Source organism: Budorcas taxicolor, chromosome 19 (genome assembly GCF_023091745.1).
Source record: "Budorcas taxicolor isolate Tak-1 chromosome 19, Takin1.1, whole genome shotgun sequence".
NCBI classification, from domain to species: domain Eukaryota; kingdom Metazoa; phylum Chordata; class Mammalia; order Artiodactyla; family Bovidae; genus Budorcas; species Budorcas taxicolor.
In genome coordinates, this window is record NC_068928.1 from 57,249,786 (window position 1) to 57,272,661 (window position 22,876).

The window sequence follows — 22,876 nt, forward strand, 5'->3', positions numbered from 1 at the left end:
AGACATGAGAAGCCACGCTCTGCAGACCAGGGAGGGACGCACCTGACATTTGGGACCCACGGGACCCACGCTGCACATCAGCCAAGCCCCGGGGCTGCAGACCGGAGACACAGCATTTCGTTCCAGAGCTTGTGGTCTGGCCACACCGTTTGTTCCTGCGTGGGGGGGTCAAGGAGGGGCAGACTGCAGTCAGGAGCGCTACCCTGTGTGGCTTTTGTGGAAAGGGAGCAGAAAAATAGGGGCCTGGCTAAGTGACAGTGTTAGTCACTCAGTCGTGTCCGACTCTGCCACCCCAAGAACGGTAGCCCATCCGGCTCCTCTGTCCCTGGGATTCTCCAGGCTAGAATACAGGAGTGGGTTGCTGTGCCCTTCTCCAGGGGGTCTTCCCAACCCAAGGAACAAACCCAGGTGTCTTGCATTGCAAGCAGGTTCTTTACCGTCTGAGCCACCTGGGACTCATGATAGCATATTAGGCAGCCTCTTAAAAGCCTGCTGGCCAGCACTTTTTACTGTCATGGGAAGTGAATCTATAGATTTCTTTTGCACAAGAAAAAGGTGAGGCTCCTTCACTGGAGCCTTAGGTGGCGTTGGATTGGGTGTTAAAAAGTTTTCCACTTATGATACATTTTTCAATATTTTGCAGAGATTTTAATTAAAAAGAGGGAGAGGGAGTTCCTGGTGCTCCAGTGGTTAGGACTCAGCCAGGGTCTGGCTTCAATCCCTGGTCAGGGAACTAAGATCTCACAGGCTGCATGGCATCAGTTCAGTTCAGTCGCTCAGTCCTGTCCAGCACTTTGCGACCCCATGGGCTGCAGCACACCAGGCCTCCCTGTCCATCACCAACTCCCAGAGGTTACTCAACTCATGTCCGTCAAGCCGGTGATGCCATCCAACCATCTCATCCTCTGTCGTCCCCTTCTCCTCCTGCCTGCAATCTTTCCCAGCATCAAGGTCTTTTCCAATGAGTCAGTTCGTATCAGGTGGCCAAAGTATTGGAGCTTCAGCTTCAGCATCAGTCCTTCCAATGAATGTTCAAGACTGATTTCCTTTAGGATGGACTGGTTGGATTTCCTTGCAGTCATGGCTGGGATTAATTAGTTAATTAATTAATTATAAGTATGAAAAAGAATAAAAGGGTCAGATACTTGTAAAAAGTGTCTCCCGAGGACTTACTCGGTGCCAAGCACAGGGGACTCGGTATTGAGGGGACAGGCCCGACAGGCCTGGGGTCAGGGAGCACCGGTTAGGGTCAGGCAGACTGCCCCCTCTTGACAGGTGCCTCCGTCTCTGTCCTCCCACAGATGAGGGGCTCTGGGACATTCTCATCAAAGACATCCCCAAGGAGGTCACGTCCTACACATTCAGCATGGACATCCTCAAGCCAGGTGTGAGCTACGACTTCCGGGTCATCGCAGTCAATGACTACGGTTTCGGGACGCCCAGCAGCCCCTCCCAGTCTGTGCCAGGTACCACCTATGGGGTGAGGGGTGAGGGGTGGGGGGTCTGGGGCGGGGACAAGGGAGGAGAGGCACCAGCCCCAGAAGCACTGGGGACGGGACCCAGAAGGCATTGTCCTCTCAGTTCTCCAAAGCCAAGAGCGTTGGGCTGGGGCCCGGGTCGGCCTTCAACTCCAGAAGGACGTAGAGGGCAGAGGTCTTGGGAATTCCTTTCCAAGGATTCCAGAAGCCCTGGGCAGGGGCCCCAGTGGCTTGAGGATGAATGGGCGGGCCCAAGATGGGAGCTTCCATGGGCTCATCACCCAGGAAATCCAAGGGTGTCGGGTCATACACTGTGTGTATCCATGCAAACCACCCCCCAACACAGAGCCCACAGCCTGTGAAGCTCAGGCCTGAGCGAGCAGCTCCCTGCGAGGGCAGGACTCCATCCTTCCCCCTTCCTTCCTGCCTTTCTCTTCCCATCACCTCCAAGCTCACAGAGGACCAATATTGAAACCTGCGGCCCCACATCTAATCACTTTTAATAGGCACTTCCCCCGAGACAGGAATAGCGTTCAAAGTTTCTACTCACTGGGGCAGTTTCAGAAGCCCTGTGCTTTTGCCCTTGGCCTGATTGATAGAACCAAATGATGGGAAGTCAGCACTGCAAGCCTGAAATAGAAGAGCCTGCCCCCTCAGTCAGCAACATGGATTAGTACCAGCCCAGTGCAGGGAGCACAGTCCTGGGGGCTTTGAAAGAAGGGGAGTCTCCCTGGAGGAGCCTTTCTGAAGACCTGCTCATGTCCACCCTCCCGGCTACCAGAACAGATTCTGTCCCTACTGAACCTTGGGAGAGAAACTGTCCCAGGGCCACCACAGGCCAGGCAAGCACCTTTCTAACACACATTGACATCTATCAAGGTAGCCCCTGGGCCATAAGTGGCAAGGAAAAATAAGAAAGAAAAAATAGCAAGCACACAGACCCTGCTCCTCCTGTGTCTTTAGCAGACATCACTAATCAATCCCAGCACTCAGGAGTCGAGAAACCACCTCAACTCACGCTCCCTCCTGTGTCTTTAGCAGACATCACTAATCAGTCAGTCTAGAAATGGCCTCAGCCCTTTCTCAAACCAGCCCTCCAGGCAACCCCTTTACTGATAAACCAAAGCTGGCCCTTGAGATGAAACCATCCCTACCAAGCCAAGATTCTATCTCGTTCAGAGGGCACAGACTCACCTGCCCGTAAAGTGTGAGAGCAGGTGGTAGGGTCCCACCTGGAGCTGGAGGCTTGGAGACAGGACAGGTCTGAGCATGACAGACCTGACGCCCACTCCATGCTCCAGCCCAGAAAGCCAACCCCTTCTACGAGGAGTGGTGGTTCCTGGTGGTCATCGCCCTCGTTGGCCTCATCTTCATCCTGCTCCTCGTCTTTGTGCTCATCATCCGAGGCCAGAGCAAGAAGTATGCCAAGAAGACAGACGCAGGTGAGCTGGCTGGACCGAACTTTCTCGTGACCATCTCCCTTTCCGGCAAAGGTGGTGTTGGGGAGGTCCCTCTCCTGGAAAAGCACCTGCTCTGATGGGCGTGGGGGTCTCCTAGGGTTCCTACACACAGTCTCACAATCTCCATCTCCAGTTTTGGTTTCAACACTAACAAAAGAAAGAGGGGGCAGCCCAGCCATAGGGGAAAGGGGCCACCTGGTCTAAAAGGATAGAGTGAGTGATGGACGTCAATCTCTGCCCTCCCCAGGCAACAGTGCCAAGACTGGTGCGCTGGGCCATGGCGAGATGATGAGCTTGGATGAGAGCAGTTTTCCTGCTCTGGAACTCAACAACCGACGACTCTCTGTCAAGAACTCCTTCTGCCGAAAGAATGGCCTGTATACCAGGTAATGGGCTCTCTGCGTGGGGTCCTGGGCGGGTGGAGGTGGGGCCGGCATCGCCTGGGCCACAGAGCAGGCAGCATGTAGCTGGCTTCACCTCGTCCTGGAAGCAGCATGCTCAGTTGTGCCCGACTCTTTGTGGCCGCATGAACTAGCCCGCCGGGCTCCTCTCTCTATGTGCTTTCCCTGGCAAGGATACTGAGTGGGTTGCCACTTCCTCCTCCACATCTGCATCGGCAGGCGGATTCTTTACCACTGCGCCACCAGGACAGCCCCCCGGGAAGCAGCATTCGCTGGGAATGGTCACTAGGCAGAGAGCCAGGCCCAGGCAGCTCCACAGCGGGGTGGGGAGAAAGTCACGAGGAGCTGGGGACAGAGGGTGTCTGCCAACCACAGCAGGATGCAAATCGCTTGCACAACTTTGCAAACCACTAACTGCTGTTTGGGGCCAAGTGCTCCTGGTACAGGCCTGAAGCCCTGATAGCCACTGGCCCAAAAGGTGAGAGGCACCCAGCGAAGATGGGCTGGGCAGACACACTCAAGAGCTGCCAGGAGTCCCCCATGACTGCTTCTGCCTTCGCCTGACCTTCCTGTTCTGGAAAGAGGGGATGCCCTCTCCCCAGGCACCTACTCACACCCTCTGTGGCCGTAGGCAGCTTTCTCCCACCCACCCTTGAAGTCTACACACCCCACATTGTCCTCAAAAGGCTGCATCCAAGAAGAGCCAACCAGGAAAGGACCAGGCTGCACCAGCTCCTATATTCACCTGACTCCTCTCCACCCAGGGCCCCTGCTAGCCCCACCCGCTGTGGCCCACCAGACTGCCCGTTTCCAAGGTCAGGGTCAGTTGCTAGGGCTCACTTGAGCGTCACCTGATTGACCTGGCAGTTTCAGGCATCGAGAGCATGAGGGAGAGGTTGGGCTGCAGCTCAGGGGCTCCAGCCTCGGCCCTGTTAACGTTCCTGGCTCATCGGAGGTGCCCGCGGGACTGAGGGGATGCCTCGCCCAGGGCCAGCTCACAAAGCTTCCCTCTGTCTGGTCCTGAAAGGAAGAGGCGACGTGTGTGTTCAGCAGGAGGACTTTCCGCGGGAGGGGTGCGCAGGCCAGCCAGGCCGAGCTCTCATCTCCTGCCAAAGCCAGCTTTCCAAAGAAAGAGCTGTTTGAGGCCGTGGTGCGGGCCCAGCATGGCCACCGCGGCCCCGCCAGGCTGGCTCCAGGGCCCTGCCACATGGAACAAGAGGGTGTTTCACCCACAGCCTAGCTTCGCCCGCCTCTCACACCCCCAGTGTACACACACCGCGGGCCCTGTGTGTCCCCTTCATCGCTGTGTACACACAGAAATCCCACGTGCCCCAAACTATCCCCAGGCTCCTGAGGCCTGACCCAGGCATGGTGCATGTCCCCAAGACAGTGTTAGCCTGGCCCCTATCCCCCCTCCTGTTAGTGTCCTGTGTCTTCCTGTCTCATCTAGTGATACTGCTGCTAACTATGCTATTTCTAAGTAGCTTAAAGATGCAGCTTTGTTGATTGGCATAAAATCCACGCAGATACGGTACAGGGGGTTGCAGGAGGCAGGGGTATTGCTTGTGACACGGTCACCAGGCACCAGACTGTTCTCAGAGCGGCATTTCAGCAGGAAGCCACCTCCGGCTCGGGCGGGGCAGCCGGGGTTCAGGGCCTCTGTGCTAGGAAGGTTTCCTAGAGCCAACGGGGCTGATCACGGGGCATCGGGCCCTGGGCGGGGCCCCCTGGCACCCCTTCCTGGGAAGACATGAGTAAGGCAGAGTCATGGGGGACCCCAGCCACCTGCCCAGGGCCCCTGGGAGCCTATGCGGTTCCCAGACCAGCCTGCTGCCTCTCACGCACCCCAAAGCGGGTGGAGCGCCCGAGGCGCCCCGTCCTGGGTGTCTGTGAGATGACTCAGCCGGCAGGCCTCTCACTCCCCAGGAAGTGCACAGCTTTCTCCAGGGCTGGTTTTTCGAAGCTAGGGCGGCCCTTAGCCTGTCTCTGGTCTCTGAGCAGACGTGGAAGGAGGGAGGCCGTGTGCCCCTTTTCTCCCCCGACCCTCGGCGTCCACTCTCTAGAGCTCACCTTGTGAGTCTGAGAGTCACCTGCGGAGCTTATCTGCGGGGCATGTGTCCAGACTGAGATTCCACTGCTGGGGGGTCTCAGTGGGGCCCAGAAACGCTGTGTGACATTCACTGCCAAGACTCCCCCTGCCTGGGGCCTTGGGAGCACCGCTGCAGAATCAAGGCGCAGCCTCCCCAGCGCCCCAGGCCCTGAGCTGGGGTGGGAGGTTGGTCCTGGGCCTACAAGTCCTAGACACACACACACATATAGACACACACAGACACACACACACATAGACACACACAGAGACACACATAGACACACACACAGACACACAGACATACATATAGACACACAGAGACATGCATAGACACACAGACACACACAAACACACACACATAGACACACACAGACATACACACATAGACGCACACACAGACACACACATAAACAGACACATAGAGATACACACACATAGACACACACAGACACATAGACACACACACACATAGACACACAGACACACATACAGACACACACATAGACATATACACAGACACACACACACAGACACACATATAGACACACACACAGACATAGACACACAAAGACACAGACACAGACACCAACACACATAGACACACACACATAGACACACATACAGACACACAGACGCACATACATAGACACACATACAGACACACAGACACACATACAGTCACACAGACACACATAGACACACCCAGAAACACACATAGACACATACACAGACACACATACACATAAACACACACACAGGCACACATATAGACACAGGCACACAGACACACACATCCTAGAGAGAGACACACACACACACACACAGACTTACACACAGATACACACATACACACACACACACACACACACACACAAACACACCCGCCCTGGGGCCTCCAGCCCGAGACCCTGCGCCTCAGGGCCCAGGCCTGTCAAAGCGCAGACACAGGAAGGAGAGATGGAGGGACCCGCAGAGGGCCTCCTGCCCACCGCCCCCACTCTCCCTAGGTCTCCCCTCTGCCCCCCACTCTCCCCAGGTCTCCCCTCTGCCCCCCACTCTCCCCAGGTCTCCCCTCAGCCCCCTGTCCCCCACTCTCCCCAGGTCTGCCCCCCGCCCCCCACTCTCCCCAGGTCTCCCCCCTGCCCCCCACTCTCCCCAGGTCTCCCCTTAGCCCCCCACTCTCCTCAGATCTGCCCCTCAGCCCCCCACTCTCCCCAGGCCTTCCCCCTGCCCCCCACTCTCCCCAGGTCTCCCCCTCAGCCCCCCATTCTCCCCAGATCTGCCCTTCAGCCCCCCACTCTCCCCAGGTCTCCCCCGCGGCCCCCCACTCTCCCCAGATCTGCCCTTCAGCCCCCCACTCTCCCCAGGTCTCCCCCTCGGCCCAGCCCAGGCAGCCTTCACTACTCAGACGAGGACGTCACCAAGTACAATGACCTCATCCCGGCGGAGAGCAGCAGCCTGACGGAGAAGCCCTCGGAAATCTCCGACTCTCAGGTGAGGGGCAGGAGCGCCTGGCGCCCGCTCACGGTGGGGGTGTTGTGTGAAGCCTCCACCCTGGAGTATGGGCCTGCCCACCGCTTCCTGCCCTCCTCCCTTTATGGGCTGGAAAGACCGAGGGGCCCCAGGAAATCCCCCAGACGGCGCACTGAGGTCAACCGCCACGTCCGAGCTGTGCTCAGTCTGCCCCTGGGCTGGTGGGGTCCCTGGAACTCCCAAGAGCAAGAGTCTTGCAGGAGCCCCCCGACACGCTCCGTCCCCGGTCGTCCTGGCCTGTCTCTTGTCGAAGACGAGGGGGATGCAGACACCGGAGCCCTGCTCGGCCGGAGCCGGAGAACAGCTGAACCTAGTTAATCAGGGTCAGAATGAGCTCCAGAAGCAGGGGGCTGGGCCCCCAAGGTTGGGAAGTAGTGCGGACCATTAAGGCGTTAAGCTTTGGAGCTTCAGACCCGAGTTGCGTCCTGGCTCTGCTGCCCAGGAGTCAAGGGCGTTGTGGGTGTACTGAGTAATATCTTGAAGCCTCAGTTTCTCTCGCTGCAGAATGGGCTCATGGGACAGTGGGGAGGATTTGCTGAGGTTACGTTCAGTGAATGTCAGCTCTTAATACTGAGGAGGGGACGGTGCCTTTGGGAGACATGGAGCTTTAGAGAGGCTGCCATTGGGTGGCCAGGCAGGGTCGTGCATGGACCCTCCGCCCCAGGCTTTGGGGAGAAGGGGCCTGGTGCATTCCAGCCGAGCGATGTTCCAGCCTCTCGCCCCAGCCCTCCTGGCCTTGGCCAGGCCTGCTGGTTGCCAAGGAAGGGGCCGCAAAAGGCCACGGTGTCCACGCCCTGGACCTCCTGCCCGGTCCTGGGAGAGGGTGAGAAGGAAGAGAGGCCAGCGGGAAGTGGGGCTGCTGGTCGGGCAGGAGGTGCCAGCCAGCCTGGGGTCCGGTCGCAGCCCCGCGGACCCAAGGCCTCTCTCTTGCTCATTGCTGTCTTGCTCAGCTCCAGGGTTACCATCGGGCTTGGCAGAGCCGGTGAGGCTGGAGCTGACACCACAGCTCAGAGCTGGCAGGGGCCAAGACGCAGCTTAGCCCGGTTTACATGGGGACCCACGTGATCCAGGTTGTGGCATCTCGTTGTGAGTAGTTAACTGTTTGCTGCCACGCCCGTACTGGCACTCACTCGGCCGTGCTTCCTGAAGCACTCTTCTTTCTTTCTCTCCAGAGGTGGTGATGAGCCTTTGGCTTGTCGGTTCCCAAAGTAAAAGTCAAAACGGTAGAGGGACACTTCCCTGGTGGCCCAGTGGTTACAACTCTAGGCTTCCAATGCAGGGGGCACAGGTCCAATCCCTGGTCAGGCAGCTAAGATCACACATGCCTCACAACGCAGCCAAAAAAACAAGATTAAAGGGATTCCCCGTGTCAGTGGAGCCGTCACCAAGGGCTTCTTGAGCCCCTTCCCGTCTGTGGAGAGGGCATCGTGGTGGCCGGCAGAAGAGGCTCCCTGTAGACTCTGCTCAGCCCCCCTGACCTTCTGCAGAGGGCGTTGTGATCGACGTTCATCAGCTGAGCCCCGACCTTTCAGAGAGTAACCCCACTGAGTCCACAAGGGACTGCCCCAGTCCCGGGAGCTCTCTGTGAGCACCCTGCGTGAGTCTGGGAGACACCGACATGGGACACAGAGCTGGCCCCTGAGGCCATGCCAGGGCCCCCCAGCCTTGAAGAAGTTGCTGGGAGAAGAATTCCCATCCCAGGAGCATCCCACTTCAGAAGTCACCCCAGGATGGACAGAGCACCCCGAACCCTCCTTAGAGCTACTGGTCTCATTTATTCAGAACAAGCCCTTCACTTGAACACTGTTTCCATAGCAAACTGGGACCAGTCACTACCCTGCCCCTCGCCCTCTCCGGGAGCACACACCCTAGAGAGGAGGCTTTCTGGTTCCAGAATGCCAGATCTGAGGACCACAGCCCAGACCTGGAGCTCCGCGTGCAGCCTTTGGGATAGTTCGGGGTTTGATTTGGGGCTGGATTCAGTTGACTTGGGTTTATTTACTCTGTCCTTTTTCTTTTTGGGGGGGTGGGGGGGGCTGCACCATGCAGCATGTGGGATCTTAGTTCCCCGACCAGGAACTGAACCAGTGCCCGCTGCAGTAGAAGCAGAGAGTCCTAACCACTGGACCACCAGGGAATCCCTGGGTTTATTTACTCTGAAAGCTAAGTTCCCTGAGGGCAGGAGACGCGAGTTCAGTCCCTGGGTCGGGAAGATCCCCTGGAGAAGGAAATGGGAACCCACTCCAGTATTCTTGCCTGGAAAATGCCATGGACAGAGGGACCCGGTGGGCTACAGTCCATGGGGTCAGAAGAGTTGGACAGAGCTTAGCAACTAAACCACCGCCATGAGTTCCCTGAGGGCAGGGACCGTGACAGTTGTGTTCATGCCGTACCCCCAGCGTCCTGCACGTCACTGGGAGGCAATCACTCTGTGCGTGTCTGTTGAAACCATGAAAGGGTCATTGGAGAAGGTCATCAGGCCGAACAGACTCAAGACCAAGTATGGTTAGCAGGATAGAGAATCAAAGATTTGTGGTTGTAAGTTAGTCCTTTTCAACCAGCATCAGATCTCAGACATTCAAAGAGGCCCTTCACAGTGGCTGATGACAACAGCTGCACCCGCCGTGGGCCACCCGAGCGCCCCACCACAGGGTAGCTTCACCCGCCCCTCCGAGGCAGGCCTCAGTCACATCTTCTTTGTACGAATGGGAAAACGGGTCAGAGAGCTTAAGCGAGTTGCTGCTGCTGCCGCTGCTAAGTCGCTTCAGTCGTGTCCGACTCTGTGCAACCCCATAGACGGCAGCCCACTAGGCTCCTGCCGTCCCTGGGATTCTCCAGGCAAGAACATTGGAGTGGGTTGCCATTTCCTTCTCCAATGCGTGAAAGTGAAGTCGCTCAGTTGTGTCCGACTCTTAGCGACCCCGTGGACTGCAGCCTACCAGGCTCCTCCGTCCATGGGATTTTCCAGGAAAGAGTACTGGAGTGGGATGCCATTGCCTTCTCCGTAAGCAAGTTGACTCAAGTCCAAACATGCAAACTCAGGATCCAGGCTCCGTGTGGGCTGGAGTTGGGGGCAGATGGGAGAAGAGCAGCTGGCCGCCCTCAGATGTCCACTGAGTGATGCTCAGCGTACCAGTGCCCTGGGGCGGGGGGACACGGACTGGTGGCCGAACCTCCCAGGGTCCGCCTGCGCCCTTTCATCTCTGCAGACGCCAGCGCTCTCCATAAATGACTCCCTGTGCTGCTCGCTCGGCCCCGTGAGAGGCAGCTGGACTGCACGTCAGTGTCCAGAACGAGCAGCACCCAGCCTCGTGACTTCTAGCTCCGGGCTCACAGGAGAGGCGCTGTTAGTCCTCCTGGGCACCTCCTTCAGGGTCAGCAGCCAACCCCCGACCCCTCGGGCCGGCTGTCTTCCTGAAGTCCCCGCCCCCCAGGCCCCCCGGAGAGTGAATTCCGCCCGTGCCACCTGGTTGGAACTCTCAATCAGACCACCCAAAAGTCACCCTCCAGAACTGGATCCTTCCATTTCTAGCTACCCAGCCATTTCCCTGTAATATGGGAATAAACACAAAGTCAAGGCTTCTTATAAACAAACACACATGCTGCCACATGGGAAAGGCCAGAACGGGGCTGTGGGTGGAGGCTGGAGGAGGGAGGGGCCGGTTTCCCTCCAGAAGGCACAGGGTGGGGCTGGGGGCCGTGTCTGCAGGGGTCTAGGAGAAGGAGGTTCCCCGGCAGGGGGACCCACAAAGGCTGAGGCTTCTGTGATGGAACTTCTAAAGACAAAGTATGGCCACCGTCCAGCTTCATTTCAAAGTCAGAGCCCACGATGGGTAGAAAAATCACATAGTTAGCACACAAGTAAATCTCAATGGGAGAGAAATTCCAAGGCGATGGCAAGCCTCTCTTAATCAGTACTCAGTTCTCTGTGATGTCCTGGGTCAGCCCTGTAAGCTCATTATCGTGAAATTGAGCCTATAAGAAAAAGGAATTATCAATCAGTTCCGTTCAGTTCAGTCGCTCAGTCGTGTCCGACTCTTCGCAACCCCATGGACTGCAGCACACCAGGCCTCCCTGTCCATCACCAACTCCCAGAGTTTACTCAAACTCATGTCCATTGAGTCAGTGATGCCATCCACCCATCTCATCCTCTGTTGTCCCCTTCTCCTCCCACCTGCGATCTTTCCCAGCATCAGGGGCTTTTCAGATGAGTCAGCTCTTCACATCAGATGGCCAAAGTATTGGAGTTTCAGTTTCAACATCAATCTTTCCAGTGAATACTCAGGACTGGTTTCCTTTAAGATGGACTGGTCGATCTCCTTGCAGTCCAAGGGACTCTCAAGAGTCTTCTCCAACCCCACAGTTCAAAAGCATCAATTCTTCAGCGCTCAGCTTCCTTTATGTTATCAATACATAGAACATGTTAGATTGTATATTGTTTATTGAGCACCCAATCCGAAGAGTTCGCCAGGAGTGGCTCTAAGGGTTGTTTAAGAAAGGCACTTCTTAACCCATGACCCCTGGGGGAGGCCTGGATGGAGTTAGTGGCCACGCACAGGTTGGGCCCTCTCTAGCACCTGGGAGGGATAAGGAGCCCAAGAACCCTGGAGGAAAATGTCCTCCGGGGGGAACCTGGACCACAGGTCGGGGAGGGTCTCCAGCTGCCAGTCTCCAAAGGAGCTGCCCAGCATAACACCCCACCTGGGGCAACACTTTCCCACCAGGCTTCTGAGATTCAACAAGATGGAAAAGATTCAACAAGTCCCAGGTGGACTCCCCAGTGGCGCAGTTAGTGAAGAAGCCACCTGCAGGAGACTCGAGGAAATGAGGGTTCTGTCCCGGGCCAGGAAGATCCCATGGAGGAGGGCATGGCGACCCACTCCAGCACTCTTGCCTGGAGAGGCCCGTGGACAGAGGAGCCTGGGGGGCTGCAGTCCAGGGGGTCACAGAGAGTGGGACAAACACATACCAAGGGCTCTCTGCCTGGTCCCCAAGCCCAGGACAGCACTTGCCTGTCTCCTGCTGATCTGATACCACTGTCCCTGCTTCCAGAAAGAAGCAGAAAAGAGAAAGGCCTTCCTTTGCTCCCTCTCTTTTGTCTCGGCCCTTTCTCAGGGTCCTCCCTCCCTCAGGTCCCCACCTCGCTCACTCTGAGCCTGGAGGCTGCCCTCTCCCCCTTCCCCGGGCCCTGGTAATTGCTGATAGAGTGGCTTTGAGCTGCTGTTAAGAGGCCTGGGAGCTGAAGCGGTGGCCTGATTGCCTGGCAGCCAGGGACTGGCCATGAAAGGCCCCCTTTGTGCTGGGCTGGCGACTGGGAAGCTGCATTCAATTACTGAGGGCCGGGCAAGAGTTGAAAGCAGGAGTGGGAGCCCCTGGTCCCCCCCTCGCTTTCTTTCTTCTCTTCTTACCCCACCCCCATCCAGAAAAGAAACAGATGTTCTCCGAGGTGGAGACAGAGGGGTGCATGCAGAGACCCCCTCCTGCGGTGTTGGGGAGCTGGGGGAGGGGCGGGCCAGACTCTAGCCGCCCCCCCACCCCCACCCCGCCACACCCCTCCTCTGCTGGCTTGGTGTCCCAGTCCGGTGGCACACAGTAGGTGCTTAACTTAAGGTGCTCCTTAAGGCAGGAGATGATTTGATGAATGGGCTTTGGTTTGGGCCCCAGGAGGGCCAGAGAGGCTCCTTCCCCACCCTGCTAGTCACAGCTTCATCCTGGGGGTGGCAGTGGGGTTGTGGGTAGGCAGGAACCAAGCATTCTCCTTCCCAGGGTGTCTGAGCACTGGGTCAGCCTCCCCTTGGGACTTCCCTGGCGGTCTAGTGGTAAGTCTGCGCTGCTCCCCCAGTCCCTGGTCAGGGAGCTAAGATCCTGCAAGCTGCTCGGTGCGGCAAAAAGAAACTTAATTGAAGATATGAGTCAGTCTCCCCTATCCCGTGCCCCTGTGATCCTTCCCAGAGGGGCTTCAGGCCCCATGTCACACAGACCCCTTTCACTTTCCCCCTAATGATACCTTTACGCTGTTCTCGCATACATTAGCTCAGTTCATCCTGTTAACGTCAGGACCCACCCATTGTACTGACCGGGATACTGAGGCCAAGAGAGGATAAGTGATAGGCCCACACTTACCCAGCTGGGAAGGGACAGAATCAGGTGGTGCCTCTGTCTCCCCACCCGCCTCCCCCAGCCTGGAGACTCATTCACTCCAGACCCACAGTGATTTGGGGATGCCTCTCCAAGGCTGGGGCCTGGGGCTGGCTGAAGTTCTGGAACATCTAGCAGCCACTCCAGCCGGTCGATGGGTGCCCTCCAAGAGGGAGCTGACCTGCAGGGAAAATTGTGGGGGCCCTCTCTCAATCCCCACACTCACAGACCCTCACTGCGCCCGGACCCCAGGGACCGCGCCCCACCAGCCTCCCGTATCCTCCACGTCTGGCTCAGACCTCCTGCCCCTGGGCCGGCCTCACTGCGGCCAGGGCTTCAGGAGCCCACCCCCGGCCCCCTTGCCTGCCCTTGGCACACGGAGCCCTGCGGTCTCTGCAGCCCCTCTGTTCGCTCCTGGGCTGGCAGCTGGGCTGTCGGCAAAGAAAGCGCTTGTATTGTGCTGCTCTGCATCACGGGGAGCACGGGTGAGGGACTCTCCATTGTCGTGGCCCTGCCTGCCAAGACGGTGGGGGTCCTGGGAGTGCCTGCTGGGGTGGCGGGAGCGCTGTGGGGGCTGGGGAGGGGGAGGGAGGAGGAGAGCCAGAGCACATGAATCAGCAGAGCCGTCTGGGAGCATTTAACATCCCCCTCGAGGACAGAGGAGTTCCCCTTCCCATCTTGTGACCTCCAGGCAGGAGTTCGGGAGTTCAGAGCGTGTGTACATTTCAGAAAATCAGGCCAGTCCGCGCTCAGGTCCAGCTCATCCTTTCCTTGGGCAAAACCATCGCTCTCTCATCAGCCCTCAGGTAGTAGCATCATCGTAGCTGCAGCACAGAGGTGTGAAATTTAAAGAAACGCAAGTCAGCGTTTCCTCCTGTCTGGCAGAGAGCCTGCTCCAGAGTTGGTGTCATTTTAGTTCTGTGCTTTGTACCCGTTTCTCTTGAAGGCTTAGATGCCGTAAAGGGCTTTGAGTTCCTGAAAACAGGTGCACACTACCTTTCCCATACATAGCTCAGAACCTTCGGGCAAGGGCAACTCTCCATTTTCTTTTTTTTCCTTTTCTAAGATTTCTGTGCTTAGCTTCTGGCTGCGGTGGGTAGTGGCCGTGCGCAGGCTCCCCTCTGCAGGGGCTTCTTGTGTCGTGGGGCAGGGCATCTAGGCGCGCTCCAGCTTCCGTGGTTGTGGCTCACGGGCTCAGCTGCCCCGGGGCATGTGGAATCTTCCCAGACCAGGGATCGAACCGGCGTCCCTTCCGTTGGAAGGTGGGTTCTCAATCATCAAACGACCAGGGAAGCCCTCCATTTTCTTTGCCTGTAGAGCAAGACACAGATGATTATCCCGGACTTGTTTATACTAGGCTCACTGGACTGCAGGGTTTTGCCAATGTGTATTCCACTCCGGCTGATAAAATGAATTTACTGCCTCTAAGCATGTATTCACTGGGCAGAGATGAGGCAACTCGAGCTTGGTCTTCTGGAATGATATTTGTTGAGCATGTACTGTTCACTAAAACCAGTGCATCCCTTCCAGAGAGTTCTAAAGGCCTTTCCATCTGCTGTCTTTTTAGTTCTCAAAACATCACTGGGAGCTGGGGGTGGGGAAGAGATACATGATATTTTTAGCTCCACAATTCAGAGTCGAATGTTACTTTACAAACCAGATGGACTCTTGTCTTGCACCGATTTTCCCAAAAGCCAGCTAGAGCATGGGCCAAGGACCCCAGAATATCAACCGTATTAAGGGTAATTTTTTTTTTTTTCTCCCCCAGAGCCTCAGGGTCATCACCGTGTGAAAATTCAGAACTTCTGTTAATAACCTTTCTCATGCTTCTTTTGTAACTGAGTGTGGCTTTTATTTTGGATCACACGTGGGTGAGCATCAGCATTTTGTTCAGCACCAGGAGCCTCTGAAGGCCTTCCAATCTGGTCCTGGCTTTGTCCCCAGTCACACAGTAAGTCAGAGGCTGGACCAGGACTGGAGCTCAGTGTATCGTGCATGGGCCTCTGCTTTATTTACTGTCTTAGAGATTTGTTTTTATTTATCTATTTGGTTGCGTCGAGTCTTGGTTGCAGCCCATGGGAGCTTCTGTTGCAGCGTGCGGACTCTCCAGTTGGGGTGTGCCAGCTCGGTAGCTGTATTCAGGCTCCAGAGTGCTCAGGTTTACTTTCTCCGTGGCATGGAGAGTCTTAGTTCCCCAACCAGGGATCAAACCCACATCCCCTGCGTTGTCAGGTGGATTCTTAACCATTGGACCACCAGGGAGGTCCCTGAACCTCTATTTTTAAGTGTCGGTTGGTTATTCTTCAGGTTTGATGAGGCCAGCAGATCAGGAGATGACTGCTAGTGGGAAGATAGCTTGCTATTCACAGATCCCCAGAAGAGCAGGCACAGCAGGCCACGTGGAGCCACACGATGAGGTACCAGGCTTGGTGAGGAGGCGGATGGAGCAGGAAGGAAACAGGAAAACTCACCCTGTGCCCTTTATTCAGATTCCCAGAGGGAGGGCCGGAGAAGGTGATGGCACCCAACTCCAGTACTCTTGCCTGGAAAATCCCATGGATGGAGGAGCCCAGTGGGCTACAGTCCATGGGGTCGCGAAGAGTCAGACACGACTGAGTGACTTCACTTTCACTTTTCACTTTCATTCATTGGAGAAGGCAATGGCAACCCACTCCAGTGTTCTTGCCTGGAGAATCCCAGGGACGGGGGAGCCTGGTGGGCTGCCGTCTCTGGGGTCGCACAGAGTTGGACACGAGTGAAGGGACTTAGCAGCAGCAGCAGAGGCAGGGCAAGCAGGCTTAGCAGAGTTTGAATGAATTCAGGGGACCCTGGAGGGTAGGGGCTGCCCCTAGTTGCCTGGTACCTGACCCTGGGGTGATTGGAGGCAGGGAATAGTGGGCCCAAGTCAGCGTGTAAGCGCCCATCAGAGGAGGCGATGCAGGCAGGGGCTCTGGGCACAAAAAGCTGCTTGCTCTCTAAGACCTGCCTAGTCTTGGGAGGGGCAGTCCCTCCAGGGTCAGCAAAAATAACAAAGCATCAGAAATACAGAAAGGGAAGAACCATGACGCGTGCAACCTCGGAAAACACCATACTAAATGAAAGAAGCTCAGACACAGAAGCTGCATGTGGTGTGATTCCATTTTTATGCAATATCCAGAATGGGTCAATCCGGGAGACGAGAGTGGATGGGTGGTTGCCAGGGGTGGGGCTGGGGGCAGCAGGTTGGGGAGGAGGAAGTGGGGAGCGACTGCTTAGTGGGCACAGGGTTTTACTCTGGGGTGATGACGGAAATGCTTTGAAATGAAAAGAAGTGATGGCTGCCCGACAGTGTGCACGTACCAAATGCTGGTGAATCAGACCCTCGACAGTGCAGTGTGAATTTCACCTTGATTTTTTTTCCTTTTACGGATTCATGGAGCTCTTTTTCTTTTTTAATCGAAATTTATTTTTCAATTGGAGTATAATTGCTTTTCAGTGTTGTGGTGATTGCTACTGTGTAGTATGAATCAACTATAAGTGTTAATATATACATATATTGTGTATATATATGTATAACATATATTATAACATATATGTATAACATATAACATATATGTGTATAACATATATATTCCCTCCCTCTTGAGCCTCCCTCCCACCCGGCATCCCATCCCTCACTTTGATTTTTTTCAAAAGCTTAGAACTTGGGTCTTGTGGGTCACGTCGGCATCCGCAGGCTCTGTGCCAGCTCTGAGGGAGACACTTCCTACCCATCACGTGTTCTGAATGCCTTTCACCCCCGTGGCAGACTCGGGGCTGAGATCCTCACGGTGCAGGGCGTGGAGGAGACTGAGAGGCGATTCAGCCCGGAGTGCTCTGCACCTCCCAGCCCTGACTGTGCTGACCCGTCCCCAGGGTCACTGACACCCCATCGGTTCTCTGTCCTCCCAGGGAAGCGACAGCGAGTACGAGGTTGATGCGAGCCACCAGAAGGCCCATTCTTTCGTCAACCACTACATCAGCGACCCCACCTATTACAACTCCTGGCGCCGCCAGCAGAAGGGCATCTCTCGGGCCCAGGCCTACAGCTACACGGAGAGTGACCCGGGCGAGCCGGACCACGCCACCCTCTCCAACAGCAGCAGCGCCCAGCAGGGCAGCCTCTTCCGGCCCAAGGCCAGTCGGACCCCAACGCCCCAGAACCCCCAGAACCCCCCGAGCCAGCAGAGCACCCTCTACCGTCCCCCCAGCAGCCTCGCCCCCGGCTCCCGGGCCCCCATCGCAGGGTTTTCATCCTTCGTTTGATGTCATCCTCGTCCTCGTCCTCCTCGGTGGAAGAGGAAAAAGAAAACACGGCACCCAGCTCCTCTGCACCCCTCCCCGCACCGCCTGCCAAAAAACAAAAACACCAAGAAACCAAGTCAACTTTTCACCTCCTGAGTTTATTTTTCCAGAGATTCCAGGGCCAGCAAAGCCGGTGTGGAGAAGCATGGAGAAAAACCGAGAGGGGACGTGTGTGGCTTCGAGATTGTGGGGTTCGTTGCGGCTTCAAGAGGCTGAGCGGGGCGGGGGGGGGCGGCTACGGTGGACACCGGTGAGTTTAGGCCGATGGAAGGAAGGAGGGAGGGAAGGCAAGGACTGGAGGGCCGTCAGGTGGGCGTGACCGGGGCCAGGAAGCTTCTGGAAGTCCAGCCGGCTGCTCCGTTCCCCATGTGCTGCAGCTCTGGACCCAGTGCTGGCTGGTGCCAGGACGGGCATCCCGGGGGGCAGGCACCCCTCCCCCCGCCCCCTGCAGCCTGGCTCCTCCCCTGCCCAGTGTCCCCACCAAGCATCTGGTTTATTTAGGAAAACAAAACCCGCTCAAGGGTGAGACTGCCTACCCAGCTCCTTGCTCCTAACTGACCTTTCTGTTGTGAACATAAGGAAGAGGAGGTCCCTGGGGCTGGGGGGATGCTCCCAACTCCTACCCACTGAATCCAGTCATTCCTTTACTTGAATTCACTTACCCATCCCCATCCCCCGAGCACAGACTCAGAGAGATGGACTCGGGAACGGGGCAGGGCGGGGGGGCGCCGGCCCAGCATCCCTGGAATAACGGAGCGTGGGGCAGGCCGTCAGGACTGGAAGAAGGACGCTTGGACTTTCTTCTTTCTTCTAATTCAGGTACCATCTGCCCCCCCCACACACACACCTTCTTAAAGGAAGACAGGAAAGGGGGCTACAGAGACAAGAAAAGGGACTGCAGGCTAGGCTGGGGTGAGGCATGACACCTTTACACACACACACACACACACCACCCCCCCCTGCATAGACACACCATGCACTCTCAAGGAAAAGGGTCCAGGGATCCTCCCCAGGAGAAATCTCTTTGGGTCCTCCTAGCCAGCAGGACACTCACTTTAAGATCTGTGTCCCTCGTTCCCAGCCTACTGTTCTTCGTGTCTAAGACCCCTACCGCCTCAGCACAGGGGCACAGGAGCCCAAGGGGCGGGCCAAGTCCCTGGTGCAGAGGCTGGAGCTCCCAGCACCTGGTTTACAAAGGCAGAGGCCACCGCAACCCTCAGAAACGTCTTCCAGACTCGGCTCAGCAAGGAGGGTCCCCCTCCAAACTGGACACGAGCTCCCGGGGTGTACAGACAGGCCTCCAGAGGAGCGGGTCAGATGGGACCACGGGACAATTATAGCTGATGGGAGGCAGAGCTTTCACACACACACACACGCGAGTTGCCCTGAGGAATGTTCTTTAAAAAGCTACTTCTGGTGTCCTGGGTCTTCCCATCAGCTCAGAGCTTCAGGATGCAAGGGTTTAAGGAGGAGCCTTTCCAGCAAATTCCCTGGGTGCCCACCCCACCCCACCCACCCCAGAGCCCTGCAAAGGGGCCCACCCCCCAGGCTGCTCTGGGAGAGGGGTGGCCGAGGTGGAACCCCTCAGTGGGGAGCTCCAGTCCCAGTCGCCCGCCAGGCTGACCACCGGGGAGGAGGCCACGCCCCATTGAGGGCAACGTGGAGAACGAGGAAGGAGCTGAGAAACAAGCCAAGGATGTTGCAGCGCTGTCCCGCTCCCCACCGACACGGGTGCCTGGAATGGAACCAGGGCCAGGGGCCGGTGGAAAGGGCATGCCACCCAGCTGGGGGCTCCTCCCCAGGCACTGGGACCCCCAGGAAACATGATGGGGAAAAGTGGGAAGATGGCTCAACATACGGCTGACCCACCTCTGGGGTCCAAACAGCACCTTCCCAGCTCAGGGGGTCTAGAAAGGGAAGCAGGGTCTTTCCCCCCCAGGGAGGACACAGGCCTGAGACTCATCTGGCAGTTGCTCTTCCCTCCCTCTCTATTTAGAACCACCTCATCCGTTTCTCTGCTGTGTGTTGAACCATAGAAAGTTCTTCCTGGTTTACATGAAGAACCTCTTTTTGCCCAGCCCAGGGAGGGACTGGGGGGAGGGAGCCGGGACTGGGAGAAACGCTGTGTGTACACTCGCATGCAGTTCACAGGAGGCCAAATCCCTTTTGCCTTCCGCGGGTCACCTTGTGCATTAAGACGCTCGCCCTCCCCGCCCCACGCGCGCCTCCACACCCGCGCTGACGCTCGCGTGCACCTGTGGGGCGGCGCCCACGCTCACCTGGGCTCTCGCTCACCTGGGCTCACGCATGCGCGCGGATACACACACTGCGCGGCTACCTGCGTCAGCAAGCCCCTCGGAGGGGCCGACTGCCTCCAGTGAGACACAGGCAGCGTGAGGCTCGCCCGCGTGAGGCGAGGCTGGGCTCTGTTGTCTGAAAGGGCAAGGCGAGGACACTGCCAACCAGGGCTCTTCGAGGAGCCGGGAGGCGGGCGGCCCCCGGTGAGAGTCCCGCCCTCCGTCCATCCCCACCCACCTGGAACGGTGCCTCCACCGCCCCAGCCACAGCTGGAAGCCCGGCTCCCTGCCGTGGGCCTCTAGATTCCCCGGGGGACTGATCCTGTCCGTGTTTACATATCTGCTGGGGCAGTGGCGGCTCCTGTCCGGACACCTGGCCGCGCTGGAAAGGTGTGTGGGGGCACTGCCCATGGGTCACGGGGAGCCTCCCTGCCCTTTGGCTTCTTGGGCCCGTGATGTCAGACCCCGTGTTGGCCTGACTCCCCCTGGAGCGGGCTCACCTGGGGACAGCGCCTGGCTCCTCACCTGGCCCTGCCCCGCCGTGCCCTCCGGAAACCTGGTGTTGCCCCGGGCAGCTCCCACCTGGCGCACTAGCACAGCCTTTGCCCTCCTGGCCGCGCCTCCTGTGTTCACGTCCCTTCAGCACCCAGACTGCCAAGACGACCAACCAAAACGCTGCCCGGGGCTCCAGAAGCGCCCTCCTCCCGGGGCTCCGGGGAGTCCTCGGCGCCGGCCGCCTCCCCTCCGGACTGACACTGCCCAGACTCAGAACGAAGAGAAGGCCTCCGGCCGCCCCGCCCAGCGGCTCGCTGGCCCGAGGCCTTCTGTCTCTGCCCTCACTTCCCTGGGCAGAGCTTTCAAAGGTGCCAGAGCCCTCCGCCCTCCCATGCCCCACTCTGGGCGGGGGCTCCCCTCACCTGGTGCCCAGCAGAAGGTGCCCACACTTGTGAGGGGCTGGAGGGCACCAGCGGGGAGGGGGGACACCTGAACACCCGCCTCCGGCTCCCCAGTGCCTCTGTGGGGACCTACCCAGCGGCCACCCGACCACCCCCCAGCACAGGTGCCCTCTTGGGACATGCCCCCCTTCTCTTTGTTTCTGTAAAAGTAACCAAAAGCATTTAGATGTGTTACCTTCTTTTACACATATAGACTCCAAAAACAAAAACCAACACAAATCTTTATTTTTTTGATTTAAAAGATATAAGAAAAATTATAGGGAGAGTATTCATTATGGCAGGTGTCTATCTGTAAGAAAATATATATATATGTCATATAGCTTGTTAGCAGGTTTATTTTTTGAACGAAAGGTAACAAAATTGATTTGAAATATATACCACAAGAGGTCCCATGTCCCGTCAAACTTGTCAGTATTTTATAAATAAACTTTTTTTTTTGGAATTCTGAAGCAACATTCATTCTTCTCCCTGGAGGGCAACCCCACCCCCATATCACTCTCAAGTATTCTGATTCTGAAACACCCATTTTTAGCCTTGCTGTGGTTTTGCAAAGAGAGTCAAAGGTTCAAACTATTCTGCTTTCTTAATTCACGGGTGAGTGGACGTCTGTGCCTTCAAGTGAAATGCACTGTTTTGTTTATTTTACATTTTAAATATATATATATATATATATATATATATATTTTTTTTTTTTGGTTGCCCCCAGGATCTTCCATCTTTATTGTGGAGTGTGGGATCTCTTATTTATGTGGGATCTAGCTCCCTTACCAGGGATTGAACCAGGGCCCTTTGCATTGAGAGTGTGGGATCTTAGCCACTGAATCACCAGCAACTGTCCCTATTTTATACTTTTCAAGATAAGAGCCTCTTAGATTATGCCCAATTAGAGGCAAAATGATAATGATGAACAATAATAGTAATAGCAATTGCTAATGCTTCTATTCACCGAAAGGACTGATGCTGAAGCTAAAGCTCCAATACTTTAGCCACGTGATGTGAAGAGCTGACTCACTGGAAAAGCCCCTGATGCTGGGAAAGATTGAGGGCGGGAGGAGAAGGGGACAACAGAGAATGAGATGGTTGGATGGCATCACTGACTCGATGGACATGAGTTTGAGCAAGCTCCGGGAGTTGGTGATGGACAGGGAGGCCTGGTGTGCTGCGTCCACGGGGTCGCAAAGGGTCGGACACAACTGAGCAACAACAATGCTCCTATGGCATTTACCCTGTGCCAGACGCTGCTGTAATCACTTTACATTGATTAACTTCCTGGAATCCTTGTGCTTACCCCCTGGGAGGGCAACTGGATCAGGGAGAACTTAAGTGGCTCACCCCTGAGTATTGGAAAAACCAGGATTTGTTCTAAAGCAGGCTGGTTCTAGAGATAAATGCTGCCTCTCTGCTACGTGAGGGTAACTTTCTTGCTCATTTCCACCTTACTTTTGACAAAGCCAGCACCTCATATCCTAGTGATCTGATGTAGCAAGAACCACTGTGGCTCTATCCTAGTTAATCCACCCAGATTTAGACTTAGGGCTTGACTTGCTGAATTTCTGAGTACACAGGTCTTAGGCTCGACTACATTCCTCTCCCACAAGTTTAGTCAGATGGATTCAAATAAGAGTGATGGGAAATAATTTTAATAGAACAGATAATGCAAGACTTCCCTGGCAGTCCAGTGGTTAAAGATTCTGCGATGTAAAGCAAGGGGCACGGGTCCAGTCCCTGGTCAGGGAACTGAGATCCTGCGTGCCATGGGTGTGGCCAAAAGTGAAAACCATCATAATAAAATAGTACCTGTGATGCCACTCAGTTTTACATAGTACACGTCTTTTATTTAGTCTATGTTGTATAATGAGTTTTTTGTTTTGTTTGTTAAGTCATCCTACTCTTTGTCGGTCCCATGGACTGCAGCTCGCCAGATTCCTCTATTTATGTGATCTTCCAGGCAAGAATCCTGGACTGAGTTGCCGTTTCCTTCTCCAGAGCATCTTCCCAACCCAGGTATCAAACTCACATCTCCTGCGTTGGCAGACAGGTTCTTTACCATTGAGCCACCTGGGAAGCCCTGTATAATGCATGCCAGATATTTATACATACAAAGGCTACTCAACCAATCAAGACATAATTCAAGCAGGGAATTTAAAGCATGTAAGTAGGTATGTACCTTCTTCACTTTATTTTTACTTAAAACTTGAAAA

The 22,876-nt window shown here is 56.1% G+C and overlaps 1 protein-coding gene across 1 annotated transcript in view; it reads left to right on the forward strand.

Moving 5' to 3' along the window:
- SDK2 (sidekick cell adhesion molecule 2) overlaps positions 1-17,383 on the forward strand; it is a 268,352-nt gene extending 250,969 nt beyond the window's left edge. Inside the window, exons 41-45 of the mRNA XM_052657936.1 lie at positions 1,302-1,466; positions 2,780-2,920; positions 3,186-3,324; positions 6,796-6,922; positions 17,030-17,383. Coding sequence (XP_052513896.1) covers positions 1,302-1,466; positions 2,780-2,920; positions 3,186-3,324; positions 6,796-6,922; positions 17,030-17,383 — 926 coding nt within the window. The remainder of the gene's footprint in view (positions 1-1,301; positions 1,467-2,779; positions 2,921-3,185; positions 3,325-6,795; positions 6,923-17,029) is intronic.
- The last annotated feature ends 5,493 nt before the right edge of the window (positions 17,384-22,876 follow it).